Genomic DNA, 17778 nt, shown 5'->3' with positions numbered 1-17778 from the left:
AGCTGAACTCCGCAGTGACTCTGTGTAAGACCCTTCGTTAGACCTGCAATCAACCACAATGCCTACGTGGTCCAGGGGGTGGCAGTGGTGTTATGGTGAGCAGATTGGGGTGGGTTGCCAATTAAGGTGGGGACCCTCTGTGACTGTGCCATTATGGAGCATTCCACCCATTTGCGGCATCCTCCTTCCCCTCCCCCCCGCCCCACTCCCATCACAGCAGCCCACTGTGTCGCTTAAGCTTAGGTATCCTCTGAATGGGAGCCCATCCCAAGAGCTACTGGCAACCATGGTTCTTGTGGTTTCCGCTAATAGATTGTCTTTTGACTGCCCATTGATCCTACACTTACACACACAGGCACTGGTGAATTATGGCACACTTTTGTTTGAGAAAAAAAATACCCGTGAATTATTCGGTTCACGCTATGAATCAGCCTCTTGATAAAATCTTAAGTGCATCCTTCAATTGAATCCTGAAACACTGTGAGCCTATGAGTGTTATATTACTCGTCTGAATTATTTATGACTTTTCACACAGCTATTGGTCCTACAAATTACAGTATCTATCCAATTTGTGGAATTAAATTGTAGAAGCTGCATAGAGCGAGGCACATTTGCTAACAGACACAAAAGCTGACCACCCTACAGTCAGAAGATGAATGAAAACACATAGACAATTCTCAATTCCGGGCTGTGAAAAGTTGGGACAAATTCAGTGACTATCCTAACTAGATTTGTGTGTATCTACAAAAGGCCTGATAACATAATTTTTTAGAACATACGTTGCTGATATTCAATGTGATACTCCACAATCGAACATTTCTACTGAAGCAAATTTCTTCCACAAAAAATTACATGTGCACTTTTACACAAGGCACATTCTGTTTTCCTTCACCATTCGAGCTGGAATCTTAACCTGAAGATTCAGCTGAGCAGCAGGACTGGGAAAATCTGAATATCTATTGATGGCTTGATCCTCCTTAGTAATGTGAATAAAATGGAAGGAACTATCGAGGGAAATTAGAAAAATATCCCTCTTTTTTAACAGAAGTGTCTCTCCAACCTCTGTCAGATGGCTGAGTGGTTTTGTTCAATAGGTCACTTGGCCATATAGACAATGAAGCTCTGTTTCGATTCTCCTATTATGTGTTGAGTTAGCTGATCTCAGCCTGGTAGCACTACGATGACTACAATTGGCCAGGTTCCTGCTTCTGATCTTTAAAGGATATACACATTTCATGTGCTTAAGTAATCATTTGTTAGTTATTATTAACCCTGGATTTAAGTTGAAATTTGAAGTAGGTTTTTAGGGCCTGCAATTTGTTAGTCCTGGGAGCAATTCTGAGATTATATTTGAGGGCCTGCTCTTTAATTTAGCTCTTATCTCTTTATTTTGAATTAGATGTTTAATCCATCCTTTTCAATCATAGCGTATATCCTCTAGTTTAGTCACTTCCTCAAAACTTCCTGTAGATTTATGAGGCCTGACCAAATGTTTCTAATTCCAAGTCGACTAGTCCTTACACTGTACTGACTTAACTGAGGCCAGAAACTGTCAAAGCTTAAGAATAATTTTCTATAACCTTCATTATGTTTCCAACCAGATATTTCAACTGTGACCCTTCGTTAGTCACTGTTTTGGCCCAGATAAAGCTTTTTCCATTCTTTAGCATCTTGGGGGGTCAGCCAAGGGTTCTGACATAAGCGGAACCCATCACCATGCTTAGGAGCAAACCAGACTGAGTGAGAGTTCCAAGTATGTATGCCACCTACATATGGAAATTCCCCTGTATCTGGAAAGAAATCCACACTCTCTCCCTGGAGGGACGTAGTTTTTTTATGTAACTTCACAGATTATTGGGCACAGGTTGGCAAGAGCCAAGGCTTGAACACTTCAGTGTGTGTGTTTGGGGACTGCTGAGTTTAACCATCTAAAACTACATAACTTCCATTGAAAGTACTGTCTGGAAAGCTTCCTGCTCCTTGTTGCCTAGGATTACTTTATTTGTTAGGACTGTGACTTTCATGGTTAACAGGAGTATTGCTAGTTTGTTCCTCTGAATCCTGCTGATGAGTCAGGCTGGCTGGTCTCGTCAATAGTCATGCATTGGAGTACTGCAGACTCACCTGGCTCAGGAACTACACTACTGAGACTGCCACAAAGGATTGACTCGATTCCAAGGGGACCCCATTTATCACTGCCATTTGAGCTTGTTTGCAACTGTCTAATTTGTGATTATTTTTATCTCTTAAACATCTGATGTGGAATTTTATCAAATTGTATTCATTGGGTAGTTTTCATCCAGTAGTTTATTTGCCTTTTCTTTAAAGAATTCCAGGGAAGAGACCAATTGCTTTTAAGTCCAATTGCTTTTAAGTCCATGTTGATTACTCTTTATACCATTTGTGCTCTGGAGATGTGCATTAGTAACATCCCATATAACTCACCACCATTTTCCCGACCAGAGATGTTAGGCTAACAGTCTACCTAGCACATCTCACTTTTTTTGAGTACCATTTGCTATTTTGCACTCCTTAGCTTACTAGGCATTGGCTGTCCAGCAGACATTCTATTTGACATTAAAGTTTCCATCAGATAGAGAGGTCAAATATCAGCAGTATGTTGTCCTCCGTACAATCATCACCCATCTTCTAATTTGGCAGCTACAGATCAATTAAAGCAATGAGCTGCTTGCTTTGGTTGAGGAGCAGATTTCACTTGCAGTTCTTTGGTTTATTTGGTCTATTAGAACTGTTGTAAGAATGCTAACTCGGACGTGGCATTACTTAGGATCAATTGTAGTACAGCAGAAAGGCTGTGTAAGTTAGAAGGATGATTACTTTTCTGTAGCCTTTCACAATGGATGTTGGCAGCAGCTATTTGCTTGTGATAAATGTTGAAGACTGCAGAATGGAAAGAGCTTGTAGACTCCATAAAAGTAAATGACAGACAGATATTCAACTAGGGATTGGGTTTATAGGCCATGATCTAATTACCTTAACATGATGGAGGATCAATGTGCGAAGTGGCTTTGTATTACCCATGAAGCAGTCAGTGTGTTGTGCCACATTGTAAGTAATGACTTGACTTCTGAGCCCACTGTGACTACTGCACTGCCAGTTGACTCAAACCTAACTGCTGCACTGCATGTCTTTGCTACAAGCAGTTTACAGGCACCATCTGGAGACATATCTGACATTACCCAACCTTTTGTCTGCAGATGTATACATCAAGAGGCAGAAACCTTGCTGAGCAGGGCAAACAGATATCGTAGGTTCAGTTGAGAGTCCATAGCAGTTAAAAACACTGCATACTTTTTTCCCCCCAATCTGGAAGGTCTAGAATCCACAAAGTGATTGACTGGATGTACGTGTTCAACCAGACTCCAGCCAGCTATGTTTTGACTTTCATCAACCAGATGGGAGTGGATGACCACTAAAAAATCACATACGTGAATGTAAAATATCTGGGTGGCGCACACACAGTGCATTCAAATTGGTCATTTTCAATCTACGACTGTTTGTGGGACATTGCTGTGCGCAATTGGCTGCCGCGTTTGCCCACAAATATACAGTCAATTCACTTTACAGTATATTCTGTGAAGCGCTTTGGGACGTTTAGAAGATGTGAAAAGCGCTATATCAAATGCAAGGATTATTATTATTATTATTCCTCTTTTGTGCCTCTTCAGTCCAAGGATCCCAACTGAATAGAATGGTTTCTCTGTGATTCGGATTATAGTGGTTGAAAGGGTCACCTTATCACTTATGAATCTATAAACCACTCAGGAATTTGAATTCACCTATGGTCCAGTTTAGGCAGAACAGGAATTGATGTAGAGAAGTCAAGAATGTGATATTCCTAACAGGAGTTATAAATAGCGACTACTGATTGTAACACAAAGTAGATCACACCAACCTATAGGAACTTCGCTCTGACGTGATCTATCTCTGGAACAAAATTTCTGCAGGTTGAAGTGATATATTTTGGTTTGCCGGCACCTGTTACAAATATTATATTTTAGCCCCAGAGGAAATTTTTCAAGATATTGAAAACAGCATTCCTGCTGCTTGTTAGCAGTCAAAAGAATGCATTTCACAGCATGGTCCTCCTAGGTCCACATCAGATGCTGGCTCCACCTTAGCACACCTTGTTCATCGATAGTCTGAGCTCTCTCCCAGTTGAGCTCCAGCCCCCCCGATGCTTTGTGACTTACCTCATGCTTCCTCCCATGTATCTGAATTCCCTTCAAAGCTTGGATATAAGCTGTTGAGTTCAAGGTCTGTAGCTGGAGGTGATAGTTGCATGTTGGGCAACTGAGGCCCCATTGTTTGTTCTATTGCTTCAACCTCTGACTCCAGCAAAGAGCAAAGAGAAAACAAAGCGAGGAATTGTACTACAACAGCAAAGGTCATCCCCATACCTTGCTTTGCAGCATATGTGGGACACAAAGGCTTTTGTGAATGCTTGCCTTGCAATATCCTTCCATTGAGTCCGTGTATAATGCAAAGCATCGGGATTCATGCTCCTTATTTCTTCAGGGGTTTTGTCATCGGGGGGTCCTAGCTCCTCTTTCAAAGTTTTCTATCCTTGCATTGCTTTTCTGGTCTAAATAATTCCATTGCTGCCTCCTCTAGAGGTTTAGCTCTTTAAGTTGCTTTATGCCACCGCCTCCTTTATGTTGTAAAGCAGTTTGTCCTGTGAGGAAAAGTAACCAGTCACCTTTCTAAACAAGCACCTTGGTGAGACGTATAAATGTATACTTGCAGATGAATAGCATTGTTCAGCAAAGTCTTCATGATTTCAGCACATTTTCCATAAAGTTTTGGCCAATTTTTTAAAATTTTAAATTGCGCACTCAAACAGAAAACTCTGTCAGTGTGGTAATTGAGGATTCCTTATGTGAAGAAGTACCTCCTTTTATATCTAACTTGGCATTCCTCACGATGTGTTTTCCTGACCTCCCTATAGTTCAGTTGGCTTCTGATACGCCTTTTACCCACAGGCCACAACATGCCATACTTTGTTGAAGGGCCTCTGTCTATACCAAGCAAATCAGAGTGACAGGCACACAGGGAATGCAGCAAGCAGAGGCGTAACTACAATGTGGCAATTGTTGCAGTCGTGCCAAGGCCCACTAGGTTATGGGGGATCAACCCATTGGTAGTGGAAAGACGCGTGTTCTCTCACTCCCCATTGTTGTACAGCCGCATCATGCATTCTCTTTGGCAGGGAGAGAGAGATGGTCAAATAAGCAAAATGTTAGATTTTTGCACCAGTGTTTTTTTACGCCACTGGCAGGAAGCACTCTGCAGTCTTCATTTGTTGAACCTGATTGCTTCAACCTCTGACTCCAGCAAAGAGCAAAGTCGAAAAATCTATTGAACGAACCGACCCATCTTCATCCTGAAATGCTCTCTCATCCTAATTTGCCACTTATCCCTGAAAGGATCGGGCTAGGGCAGGGTGTCTCGTGCTAATGTTGTCAAACAAATTCATTCTTGGCAATTCCATTCTTCCAGGTGATTAAAAAGTAGTTCCAGAATCAATTTATGAGGTAGAATTTATGATATTTCTCAGTAGGTTATGAAACACTGCGGATTTTACTCCTGTATTTCACAAGAGAGGCATCTAGGCCAAAGTATAAACCTATCCCACCAACAGGTTTCAGAAAATACCATTGTTTTCAATAGGAATTTAGCAGGCTTTCTTTGCTCTTAACAAGCGGATTAAAACAGCGCGCGTGCCAAATACAAATGTTATCCATGTTCGTCTCCAGCTAATTTTAAGAATGAGAAAGAGAGACGATTTAAGAATATCAATGCATGTTTCCTGTGTATAAGAATAAAAGCTTAATATCAGTTTAAAGACACTTCAGAAAGCCCTGGGATTATCATGGTCTTGAACCACCATGTGACTGATTGTCGGCTATATACAGTAAACCTTAAGGTGATTAAAGGAGCGAGGCATGAAGCGTGGCCTTTGTCTACTTATCAGCTGTTTCGGCTCTGCAGCACTTGAAGGATTTCCTGAGTCTACTGAAACACAAATAGCGTGAAACCGCTGTAAAGCAAAAAAGCCCTGAAACCTGTGGCAGCGATACTGCGATTTCTGGACTTCAGGGGAGTACTTTGCTTTCCAGCATCTTTCATCTGTATTATAATCTGACTGAAATTTGTGATTCAGTAAAAAAGAAAATATATAGGGTTTCCAAGGAATGCAGTTGATGGATTTAATCAGGAGTGTTAAGGAGATGAAACAGACTGATTATTGTGACTGTCTTTATTTCCAGGCATGAGCCATGAGCCAAAGTCATCTTCTGTTGGGATGGTTTCAGCAGCACAAAGGACCACAGCGACTGTGAACCCCTTAACTCCTTCCTCACTGAATGGACCTATTGTTACAAATGGGAGCCAGTCTGCTCATGGGACACCAAACAGCAGGGGAAGCCATACAGCCAGTTTTGCTGCAGCACTTAGAAAACTTGCCAAGCAAGCAGAAGAGCCAAAAGGTATAGTTCAACATTACATGTTAATTTGTCCACTCATTCACTGGTGCAAATGCACATATAGGTTTAAATACTTACCCTGTTTGCGGATAATCTATCTTCACTTGTATTGTGATTTTTTTTATTGTTCCACTGATACAATTACCTACTTGCACACTATGCTGTGAATACAATTAGCATTAAGTTGCTGGCAGTTCAAAACATGTTAGCAAAGTTGTGGAATAACTCTCTGTGGTTAACAGATTAAGTAGAAAAGGTAATGAAACAAGAACCAAAACAAAACACTATTATGTGAATTCTTCTATTCTACCACTCACTCCTTTTAACCCTTCATACCAAAGCCCTAATGGGTAGGATGGTCCTAGCTGGACAAGCAGCAGGAAACTTGCCACACAATACTCACAATGATAAATCATGTGGTTTTAGCTGGTTAAACTTAAATAGTACCTCAAACCACACTCTGGGGTCCCCAAGCGTTGTCTTCTACCAACCATACTTTCCAGAATTAGGTAAGTAGGGAGAGTGCATACTCTTAATCCTTGCAGTTGATATAGCGCTTTTCACGTCGGGAGGACGTCCCAAAGCGCTTCACAGGATACTGTAAAGTGAATTGACTGTATATTTATGGGCGAACGCGGCAGCCAATTGTGCACAGCGTTGTCCCACAAACAGTCGCTAGATTGAAAATGACCAAATTAATTATTGTTTTTGTTTTTTGGAGGGATTATTATTAGGCGTGTGAGTAAGGAAACTTGCCTAAGGTTTCGCCCTGACCTGCCTGGAATTGAACTCAGGTCTCTCGCTTGCAAAGCGAGTGCTCTAACCACTGAGCTACAGGACTCTCCAGGGAATGAGTAGGCACTCCATTTCAGACAAGGGAAAATTGGAGAATGGATAAGCATGATGATGGGTTTCAGTGTGTGGGGCAGGCTTCTGTCTAATCAAAACACAATTAATGTTGGTAAAGAAAAATGGACTTTAGAAAAGTGAATTGGGGGTGTATCAAAGGCTCAAAAGTCATTGCTCTGTATGGAGATCTTCGAAAGTTAAAGTCCAGAATGATCCTTCAAGGATAAATTGGATAGAAATATTATAGCAGATATTATAGCAGATATGGAAATGACAGCCATGTTAAAGAAATTATTTGTCAGTCTTTACAAAGGAAGATTGTGGACAAGCTCTGTATTCAGACAATCTAACTGCAGAATCGTTAACTTCTACAAAATCAGTAAAGCACGAGTCATGAAAGAACCTCAAAGTATTCTTGGGCGATCTCTCCCACTATTTAACATGACCTATTGTGGAAACCAAGTTCCTCTGGTCTTCACTGGTGGCAAGTTAACTGCCATGGAAGTTTGCTCAATAATTGACTATTTCACTCCCTCAATAGCACTTTCCACATTGAGAGGATATCTCAAATCATTTCACATAGCTGATCGGGTGCCTGAGCTGAGGGTGGGGTAGCTGAAGTGCCGGGGTGGGGGTAAGGTGGCCCAAACCTCAGTTGGAAAGATAGGTCTGAAGGGATGAGAAGTGCCTTAAGCAACCACAAGGAAATGAAAGTGATATTAGGCTCTGCTCTGCTTATTATTTATAGGAACCTTATAAATAAGGGGCTGAACATGAGCAATAGAGGACAGCAAATCTTACCCTGATGCTGAACTTCTGATAGTCAGTAATGTGGCAGCATTGACCGAAGCTTTGAAGCAAGTCACTTAGCAGCCCTCACAGTTGGTGAGCGGTTCATAGTACTGAGTGAAGCAGAGCGAGAAATGTTTTTAATAGGAAATACGTATACCTGGAAATTAATAGAAGGGGTAATTTAGTCGATGGGTTACATTTTTCTTGAAAAGAACTGAGGAGAACTGGCTTCGAGATTGAAAAGAATTTGGCGAAATTTTGCATATTCCGAAATTTTAAGACAAACGTCTTGAGGCTAAAAGTGGATTGAATTTCGGATCTTGATGGCTTATAAAAAAACTAATTGTTATCTGGGAATGATCTCAACACTGTAATCTAATCAAAAGGTTGAGATGGGTTATCTGTAGAACACTGGATATCTGGGAATGATTGCAGGGCAATAATCCAATTGAAGGGCTCAAATCATCTCACAATCCAAGAGTGAATGAATTTTGAGCAGTGAGTAACCATGACTATGATCTGAAGCCTGAGATGAGATAATGTAAATGGTGGCAGGAGGGGTGGAGACCCTTACAGCTGGTCTCATAGTACTTACTATGTGATGCTGTTCACACCAACAAGTTCATGATTGTCACCTAATCAATACAAATTTATTGGGTGATCATCGGCAGTAAATTAATAAGAAAATAATACAATTCGTGCTGCTGATTTTGATGTATGTCTGTGTGTATTTTTGTGCGTATGTATATGTGGGATTCTGCCTGTCTTTATATTTGTGCGCATGTGTATGTGTGTGTGTGCATGTGTGGGGGTGGGTGTGATAAAATTGCTATTTCACTTTGCGGCTGTTTGTGGAACAATATTGTGTGCAAATTGCCTGCCAAGTTTGCCTTCAAATGCACAGTCACTGCACAAATCCTGTTAGGCACTTTGAGACATCTCAGGGATGTGATAAGGTATTATATCAAATGCAAAGATTATTATATGGGGGCATAAGTTTTCCCAGCCTTATATTTATGTGGATGGGTGGGAGAGGGTGGTGTTTTGGGGAAGATAGATTTCTGTTAGCTCTGCCTGTCGTTATGAATTTTTGCAAACGTTAACCACAACAAGATTACATCAAGTCTAAAATCCTAGTTGAAATAAGAGTCTCTAACAAGACCAAAAGGTCACGCAGCTTATATATTACAATTTAATACATATTATTTGTTCTTTAGCTGTACTGTGGTTCTGTTTACCAGAACATTGATTCTTTACCATCGCTGTACTGAAATAATGTTTGAAACTAGCATTCAAAAAAAATAAATTTGATAATGATGTAAATTAAATAAATGTTTAATTACAATGTTTAATCCTGGACGAGAGACAACTTTCTTCAGCTCAACGTGCATAAAACTGAGGCCCTCCTGATTGGCTCGAGTCAGTGCCTCCGCACCTCAGGCGCTGACAGCATCAGCATCCAAGGCTGCACTCTCCACCTCTCAAAGCAGGTCAGGAACCTCGGTGTTCTGTTCGACCCTGAGCTGTCCTTTCTCCCTCATATCCGCGCCACAACTGGCACCGCCTTCCATCACCTCCGGAACATCGCCAGACTACGGCACTACCCCATCCCTCACGCTGCTGAAACTCTGGTCCACGCCTTTATCACCTCAAGGCTGGACTACGGGAACTCTCTCCTCGCCGGCCTTCCCGGCACCTCCCTCCACAAGCTGCAGCTCATTCAGAACTCTGCAGCTCGTGTACTGTCCCGCACCAGGCTTCGCGACCACATCACTCCCACCCTCGCTCGCCTCCACTGGCTCCCCATCCCCCAGAGGATCGAATTCAAGATCCTCATCCTCACCTACAAGGCCATTCACGGCCATGATCCCTCCTATCTCTCCGACCTACTATCCCCCTACCTACCTGCCCGTACCCTCCATTCCTCTGGCTCCGATCTCCTCCACATCCCCCGCCCCAACCGCCCTACCATCGGTGGCCGGGCCTTCAGCCTCTCAGCCCCCAGGCTCTGGAACTCTATCCCCCAGTGCCTTCGCCGCTTCCTCTCTTTCCTCCTTCAAGGCTGGTCTCAAGACCTTTCTCTTTGACCGTGCCTTCGGCTCCCCTCTCGACTCTCTACCCCCTCCTCGCTCCCTCCCTTCCCTCCCCTCACCCTGACCATTTCCCCCCCTGCTCAGGTCCTGACCCAACTGTACAGCGCCTTGGGACGTCCTCCCGACGTGAAAGGCGCTCAATAAATGGAATCTTGTTGTTGTTGTTTAATAATAAGGTAATGTAATCTCCTGTTAACTTAACTTAATTTAACTTCTCTTGTCTTGCTTAACTTATCATTACAACTTAAGTCATCATGCTGTCAATATCATAGCTGCATGAATTATATATATATATATATATATATATATATATACATGCCAAATTCGCCCCCCTGGGTAACTGATCACTGAGCCCTTTTGCCTTGGAGTGACGAGTTATCAGTTTACTATATGTAATTTTCCGAAATTATTGGATTAACCTTTACAATAGTCGTTTAGAAATGATTTGTAAGAATTGTAAGTTCCAGAATCCATGAATGTGCAATTCAGTAATTCATTGTGCAAATTATCAAATGCCTCATTTTCTTTCAGTGGTGCAATAAAATTTTGCTGGTGGTTATTTTTCCACCCAGTGAAAAATAATTGGGTAATTATAACTGATTTACTTATTTCTCCACTGCAGAAAATGCCCAGATAAAGGACACTATTTAATCAGAATAGAACCTGTTTAGGAAATGTCCACAATACTGTAAAGGGAATTGTGCTGGCAGCTTTGTATCATGGATGTAACTTATTACAATAGAGCATCAGCACGAGAAGTGCCTGTTGTGTTTTTGTTTTTACTTTTGCTTCCTTTAAACCAATTCTTTTTGATGTGCTTGATTTTTTCTTCCTATCTTTAGTCACTCCCTATCCATCTCCTTACCAAAAGACAATAATAATAATCCTTGCATTTGATATAGCTCCTTATCACATTGTTGAGATGTCTCAAAGTGCTTCATAGAATATATACTGCAAAGTAAATTTACTGTATAGTTTGTGGGCAAAACGCAGCAGTCAATTGCACACAACAATGTCCCACAGTCGACCAAATTATTTTTTTTTAAGGGATTATTACTTCCAGAAAGTGATCCGTCAATCGACTAACAACCAGGTTCCTACTTACTGCTAGGAAAACAAAGGCATATGGAGTAAAGAAAATTACCTAAGGTTTTACCCTGACTGGGAAGCGAATCCTGGTCCACTCGCCTGCGAGTGCTCTAACCAACACCCTACAGGACTCCACCTCAATGTGAGGAGTTTGCATCCAGATCTCTTGTCAACGCTGCACTGAAACTAGCTACCAGGAGATGTCAGAAATTTTTATTATTCCAAATATTTAGCTGTGCTGCAGATGCAGTTAGTATCTATACATGTAGAATTCATGGATACCAACCAGTGGCCTGAAATTCTCATGGTCTTAGCCTTAAAAGCTATGCTCTTGAAATTTCAGATCATGGAAACTAATTTAAGTAGATTCTAAAATTTCGCTAAGACCACGTGGCTTAGTCTAAGGCTATTGTTTTTTNGGCCAGCCAGGTGTCTTAACACATTCGCAAAAAATCATGACCATGCTTAAGAGTATCCAAACCAAACAGAATTGTACGCATTCCCACCAACACATTCCAGAGATGTTTATTGGAATGGAATGTGCACTCTCTCCCTGGAGAGACCCATCCTGCTTACCTAGTCAAGGTTTCAAGTCTAACCAGCTAAAAATGCACAGCTTGCCGTTGAGAGCGTTGTCTGGCAAGCTTTCCCACTGCTTGTCCAGCTATGACCACTCTTCCCATTAGGACATGGCATGCAGAGTTAATGGGAGCTGAGTGGGAAGAAGTCATGCCCCAGTAACTGGTCTACCCTTCCAATTCCTGCCCATGAGCCAGGCTGACTGTGACAGTAGCGTTTTGGAATACTGCCGACCTGCCTGCCTCAGAAACTGGACTTCCGAGATAGCCACAGAGACTCATTTTTGACATTCTGTTAGCAAACATGTCATCTTGGAGGATAATTGGTCATGTGATATCCAACAAGTACGGGATCGAGCCCTCACTATGTGTACGTGAGCTTTCTGGTGGGCAACCAGCTCAGCATGAAATATGTGAGAGCATTCCCATCATATTCCTGACCGCAGCTCAAGCACGCATCCGTTTTCATCGAATGGTGGTTCCACCAACTGGAGTTGTAGAGATCAAGCAGCAGCTGCTTACCTCTCTGCGGGCCAATCAAGGTGGATTCCAGGCGCTGGATGCACAAACATGTGCAGATAATGTCTTCCAGCAGCTGCCACCCCAAACTTCAGTTTTTTCATCAGCTATCTGGTGGACATCTGCCTTCAGCGTGGTAGGAGGATCTTTACAGGATAGCTTGTGACATGCCAGCCACCTCGATGTTCTCGAGGTCCAAGTCCAATGCCGGGTAACAGGCTTACTCAGCACCAGCTGCTTAATCCAGATCCTCATGCGAGGGTCTTGGCATATAGTCATGCCCGCTGTGAAATTGCTTCTGCCTCCAAGGTGCTTAGCGACAGGTCAGTGTAGGCCGGAGTTCTCCCTCCCTGCAATCGCTTCCCGGGTTGGCCAAAGAACTACCTCACTGCTTGATCTAGACTTTGCAAATGGGCCAGAGCAACCCCCTCTGCTGTATCCCCAGAAACTCAGGTCGATATAGGAGAACTGCTTGCACACAGGGTTTATATGCCCAGCAGTGCAACAATCAACGAATTGCTGTGATGTGATAAACCACGAGAATGAATCTTAAGGTGTTTGCAGAGCTCTGTGAATCTGCAGATGATATTAACATTGATGAAATATTGATGAAATGGAGTGAAATGGAGTGAGGAATGTCATGTTTCTTAACAGATTCAACATGTTAGGGAATTATCAAATCTGTTAAGAAGCATCGCGATTTTCAATCAATCGTTAAAAAGTAACAAGAATGTGAAACTCACTGCTGCAAGCTGTGGTTTGAACAAAAAGGATCAATGTATTTTAATAAGAGGAAGTGTGAGGCATACTTGAGGGAAAGAGGCTAGAGGGGTAGGGAAGAGGCGTTTCGAATGGTTGGAGGCGCATACAAAATATAAACACTAGCATGAACTAGGTGGGCGAATGGCCGTTTTCATGATGTAAAATTCTATTTAAGTGAATCCTCCACTCCCCTACCCCTCCCCGGTCACCAAATTTTCACTGCCGATATTTTTCTTCATGTTAGGGACTGATTCCAGAGCACACAAGATTTCAGTGTTGATTCACGGGCTACCAGCTTAACTCAGCGAGGAGAAAAATGGGCTATAAATGCTTTCATTACAGATTTGATGCATTGCTTTAATTTTCCTCCTTCTGATCAGTCCCTATGCAGGATTACAGAGTTATTTGACAGAATACAGAGCAGAGTTTTGGGTGCCATGTTGGGCATCATATCTGGTTATACAGTATAACATTCTTTAGGGTCAATGAGCTATTACTTGTAAGAGGATTGCAGTATGGATGTGAAATGGGAAATGGGCACTTGCTGATTGAGAGCCTTTAGATAATTACAGCACATCACCAGCACATGCACTACTCATCAAGGACCATCTGCTACCTCTATTCACTGCCAGATCATACCTAATTCATACATGGTTATACGTTACACTAACAATGTGGCTCAGTGGCCTCCAAAACACAGCTCTGAATTCTGTCAGCTGACACTTTAAAAAATATACAGTATCTATATATATATATTCCCATTTGTTGGCTCCATTATTTTCCAGTCAAATAACCTGAAATAAAATTGAAGCAAAATGGACATATTCTAAGCAAAAGTACCAACATAAACTAGTAGGTTTTTAAATGTATATTAATTTCAGGCTGAAAGCCTTATGATTGCCTTCAGAGGCTTTGAGTGCATTAAGTTGTGTCAGCAGACAGGAGTGCTGATGTGTAGTTTCAATAGACCAGAGATCATTGCCCAGTGACTTTGCAATGGACAGGCTAAGGGAGTAATACTCAAGTGCATAGTTCACAGATTGCTTGTGACCCCCGGGAATTTTCTAAACTATGCTACACTTGTTATCTATGTTATAATTAACTAACTGTGTTCTCGAGACAAGTCAGGCCCATTCCAATTAAAGGTTCTGTGTTGTTAACAGCTCAGCTAACTTTCTAAGGACTGTTGTAAACTGTGCTCTCTGAATAGGTCTTTGAGTTACAGTATCCTCTAAATCTAGTGTGGTGATGGTGCTGGAGACAGTACAGTGCAGATAAGAAAAGCAAGTATCTACCACTTATGTGGCCTAAAGAGCATGGAAAGTAAAGTAGTTGCTGGATGATGCATAGTGAAGGATTATTTCTATTGTTGGGTGAATTAGCACTAAGGGGTTCATAAATTCAAGATTATTCGAAGCATAAATAGAAGGTTGGAAGAAATGTTTTTGCACAAAGGGTTATTAGGACATGGAATGCTTGGTAACTGATGTTGAATCAGTTACAAGATTTAAAAGGGAAATGGATCAGTTGAAGAATGGATTTATATAAAAAATGGGGAAAGCTCAGTAAAAAGCTCCAGTGGAGTTGAACAGGCACACACACACTCGCACACACACACACACACACGATGGGCCAAATGGTCTCCATCTGGGTCGAAGCCTCTATCATTTCCATGAAATTATAAAATGAGGAAAGAGTTATTTCTTCGATCATCCTTATTCCTTTCAAAGGCTCGTGGACAGTTTTCATTACTATGGACTCTTTAACCTCCAGTTAAAAAAAATGTACTAATTATACATTTCATAATGAAACAAGTAGAAATATTCCAGTTCTTCCTTGAGGGTCTATTTAATGGAGAATAGAATACCAATTGAGGGACTCAGAAGTAGTATAGTCGCTAAGAAAGGCTCAACTAGCCATATGGAAATTAGTCTGTTTTAAATATAAAATTTCTTCTCAAGATCCATCGCAATTGACCAAGGCAAACGTTCCCTGCCACTGGTTACTGTTCAATAAAACACTGAGTGTCAATTTAATACTATACACACACACCTTTGGGTGGTGAGGTCAGTGTGGAGTCCACCAATTGGCTATATGCTATTTTAAAGAAAATATCTATACAGTGCTCTGGTACTATTGCAGTATTGGGGTTCTCTGCCCACCTTAGTATTAATTCATAAAAATGTGTTTTGAAGCCTCTTGGCTTGTATCATCAATACAAAAAGAGTTACGCTATTGGCAGTCTTAATAAAACCTCCATCAACAACACCAAAAACAACAACTTGTATTTATATAGTGTCCTTCAAAAAATAAAATAATAAATTGGTCACTTCAATCAAAGACTGTTTGTGGGACGTTACTGTGCACAATTGACTGTCACGTTTCGCCCACAAAATATACAGTCAATTTACAGTAATATTTGGTGAAGCACTTTGAGATGTCTCAAAGACATGATAAGGCACTATATCAAATGCAATGATTATTATTATTATTCAGGCGGGTAGCGTCCCGGAGCGCTTGACAGTGCCAGGAGAGGAGGAAGTGGGGAAGTGACCATAAGCACGATTTAAAAAGGAAGGTTTTTAGGCACAATTTGAAAGTGGGGAGGAGGGGACAAGGCAGAGGGATTGAAGGAGAGAGTTCCAGAGTTCTGGGGTGTAGTAGCTGAAGACACAGCCACCGATAGTGGAGCAGAGGGACAAAGAAAAGGCTGGAGGCCAGCCGAGCGGAGGCAGTGGGTGGAGGAGTGGGAGGGTAAACAAATCGGATAGATAGGCAGGTGCGAGTGCATGCAGGGATTTCAAATCAAGTGAGAGATTTCGAAATCGATCAGTTCAGTAATTCGGAGCCAGTGAGCCTGGCAAGGACTGGTATGATGGGGTACAAAGTTTCGTGCGGTTGAGAATCTGGGTGGCGGAGTTCTGGATTATTTTTTTTTGTGTATTGCGGAGCTGGGGAGACCAGCGAGAAGGGCATTGGAATAGTCCAGTCGGGAAGTGACAAAGGTGTGGACAAGGCTTTTGGCTGCTTTTGTTGTGAGGTACAGATGGAGGTGGGCAACGTGACAGAGGTGGAATTAAAAGCAGCCCTGGTCATCTTGATCTCCCAATGCACAAATCATTATTTTCGAGTCTTTACAAATGCTTTACTACTGTACAATTTTCCCAGTAAAATGTACACTTCCCAGTAAAATCACATTTTAACTCGGTATGTTTAAAAAAATATAATTCATGAATAAGAACCTATTTTTCTTTTTTGTGCAAGGACAGAAAGGGAGTAACAGGCTCCAAAGCAGCCTGTGGGGGGAAAAAAAACACACCGAACAAGGCCCTTCGTCTCCCCCACAGGCTGAGGTGGCTGAGTGGACAGAGGGATGTGTTTACACTTGAGAGACAGATTTATGCTTCAGAACTGGCGACAAAAACATTAGAAACCACCTCTGACCCCTGGCACTAATCCCAGTCTGTCTGGCACAGGTCCAGACAGCACTCAAATACTATAATGAGCTGGAAAGCATCACAATGGACCGTGCTGTTCTGAATCTGGGTGTTCAAGTATGCTGAATTTTTTTTNCAAATTTGCATCCATTACAGATGAGCTTTATTATTACAGACAATGGGAAATGAATTCAGTGGAACTTGATTTCAACCAACAAACTTCTGTTTACAAAGCAGGAATACAGGAAGGCTGCCATCAGATTAGGTATGGCAATGCATTCAAAGTACACACTTGGAATGCGGAGTATGTTGGAGATAATGAAAGCAACAGTTTTTGGATGCCCGAGCTATTCAGAATTTGAAGCCTTTTCACCGAGGATCTCGGTGCTTCTATATCCTGGAAGCATTCTTGTTAGGTGTCACAATTTGGTTTAGAACCTGGTTTGGTCTGAGTACAAATCTACCCTGTCAATTGCCTGCACCCTGCTCAGAATACCTCTGCAACACTCCTAAAATGATTTCATTGTTTCCCTCTCTGCCTCCCTCCATATCCCCTCACTCCCTCCTTCTTCCATCACTAACCTACTCAGTCTCTGCTCCTCCCCCTCCAGCTAAGATCACAATTTATCCAAGTATGGTTAACGTTCCTCAGAGTGAAAGAGCCTTTTCTGAGGGTACAAAATCCCCCTGTTCTCCTCCCCCATAAATGTTTCACTAACTCATGACCTATTCCCAGGCCTCCACGAGTCTTGCATTTCTGCCAAACACAAGATAAGTCAGCTCCAATTTAATAATCCTTGTAATTGATGCAGTACTTTCATGTCAGGAGAATGTCTTAAAAAGTGCTTCATTGGATAAACTGTATAGTGGCTGTACTTTTGTAGGCGAATGCAACAACAACAACAAAATTATATTTATAAAGCGCCTTTCATGTCAGGAGGATGTCCCAAGGTGCTGGACAGATAGGGTTACTGACCCGAGCTGGTGGTTGGGGGCAGGGAGGGTGGAGGACGGGGGGGAAGCAGGGATATTGAAAGCATGGTCGAAGAGGAGAGTCTTGAGATGGATCTTGAAGATGGCAAGGGAGGAGGCGAGGCGGAGGGACTGCAGGATGGAGTTCCAGAGGGTGGGGGCAGAGTAGCAGAAGGCCCAC

At 42.1% G+C, this 17778-nt stretch overlaps 1 protein-coding gene across 1 annotated transcript in view; it reads left to right on the top strand.

Moving 5' to 3' along the window:
* LOC103176331 (genetic suppressor element 1-like) overlaps positions 1 to 17778 on the top strand; it is a 186533-nt gene that overhangs the window by 124230 nt on the left and 44525 nt on the right. Inside the window, exon 2 of the mRNA XM_007889788.2 lies at positions 6291 to 6509. Coding sequence (XP_007887979.2) covers positions 6291 to 6509 — 219 coding nt within the window. The remainder of the gene's footprint in view (positions 1 to 6290; positions 6510 to 17778) is intronic.

The sequence above is a fragment of the Callorhinchus milii genome, unplaced genomic scaffold (assembly GCF_018977255.1).
Source record: "Callorhinchus milii isolate IMCB2004 unplaced genomic scaffold, IMCB_Cmil_1.0 Scaffold2, whole genome shotgun sequence".
In the NCBI taxonomy this organism is placed as follows: Eukaryota; Metazoa; Chordata; class Chondrichthyes; order Chimaeriformes; family Callorhinchidae; genus Callorhinchus; species Callorhinchus milii.
Note: the sequence above shows the minus strand (reverse complement) of the source record. Positions and strands in the feature narration are given on the sequence as shown.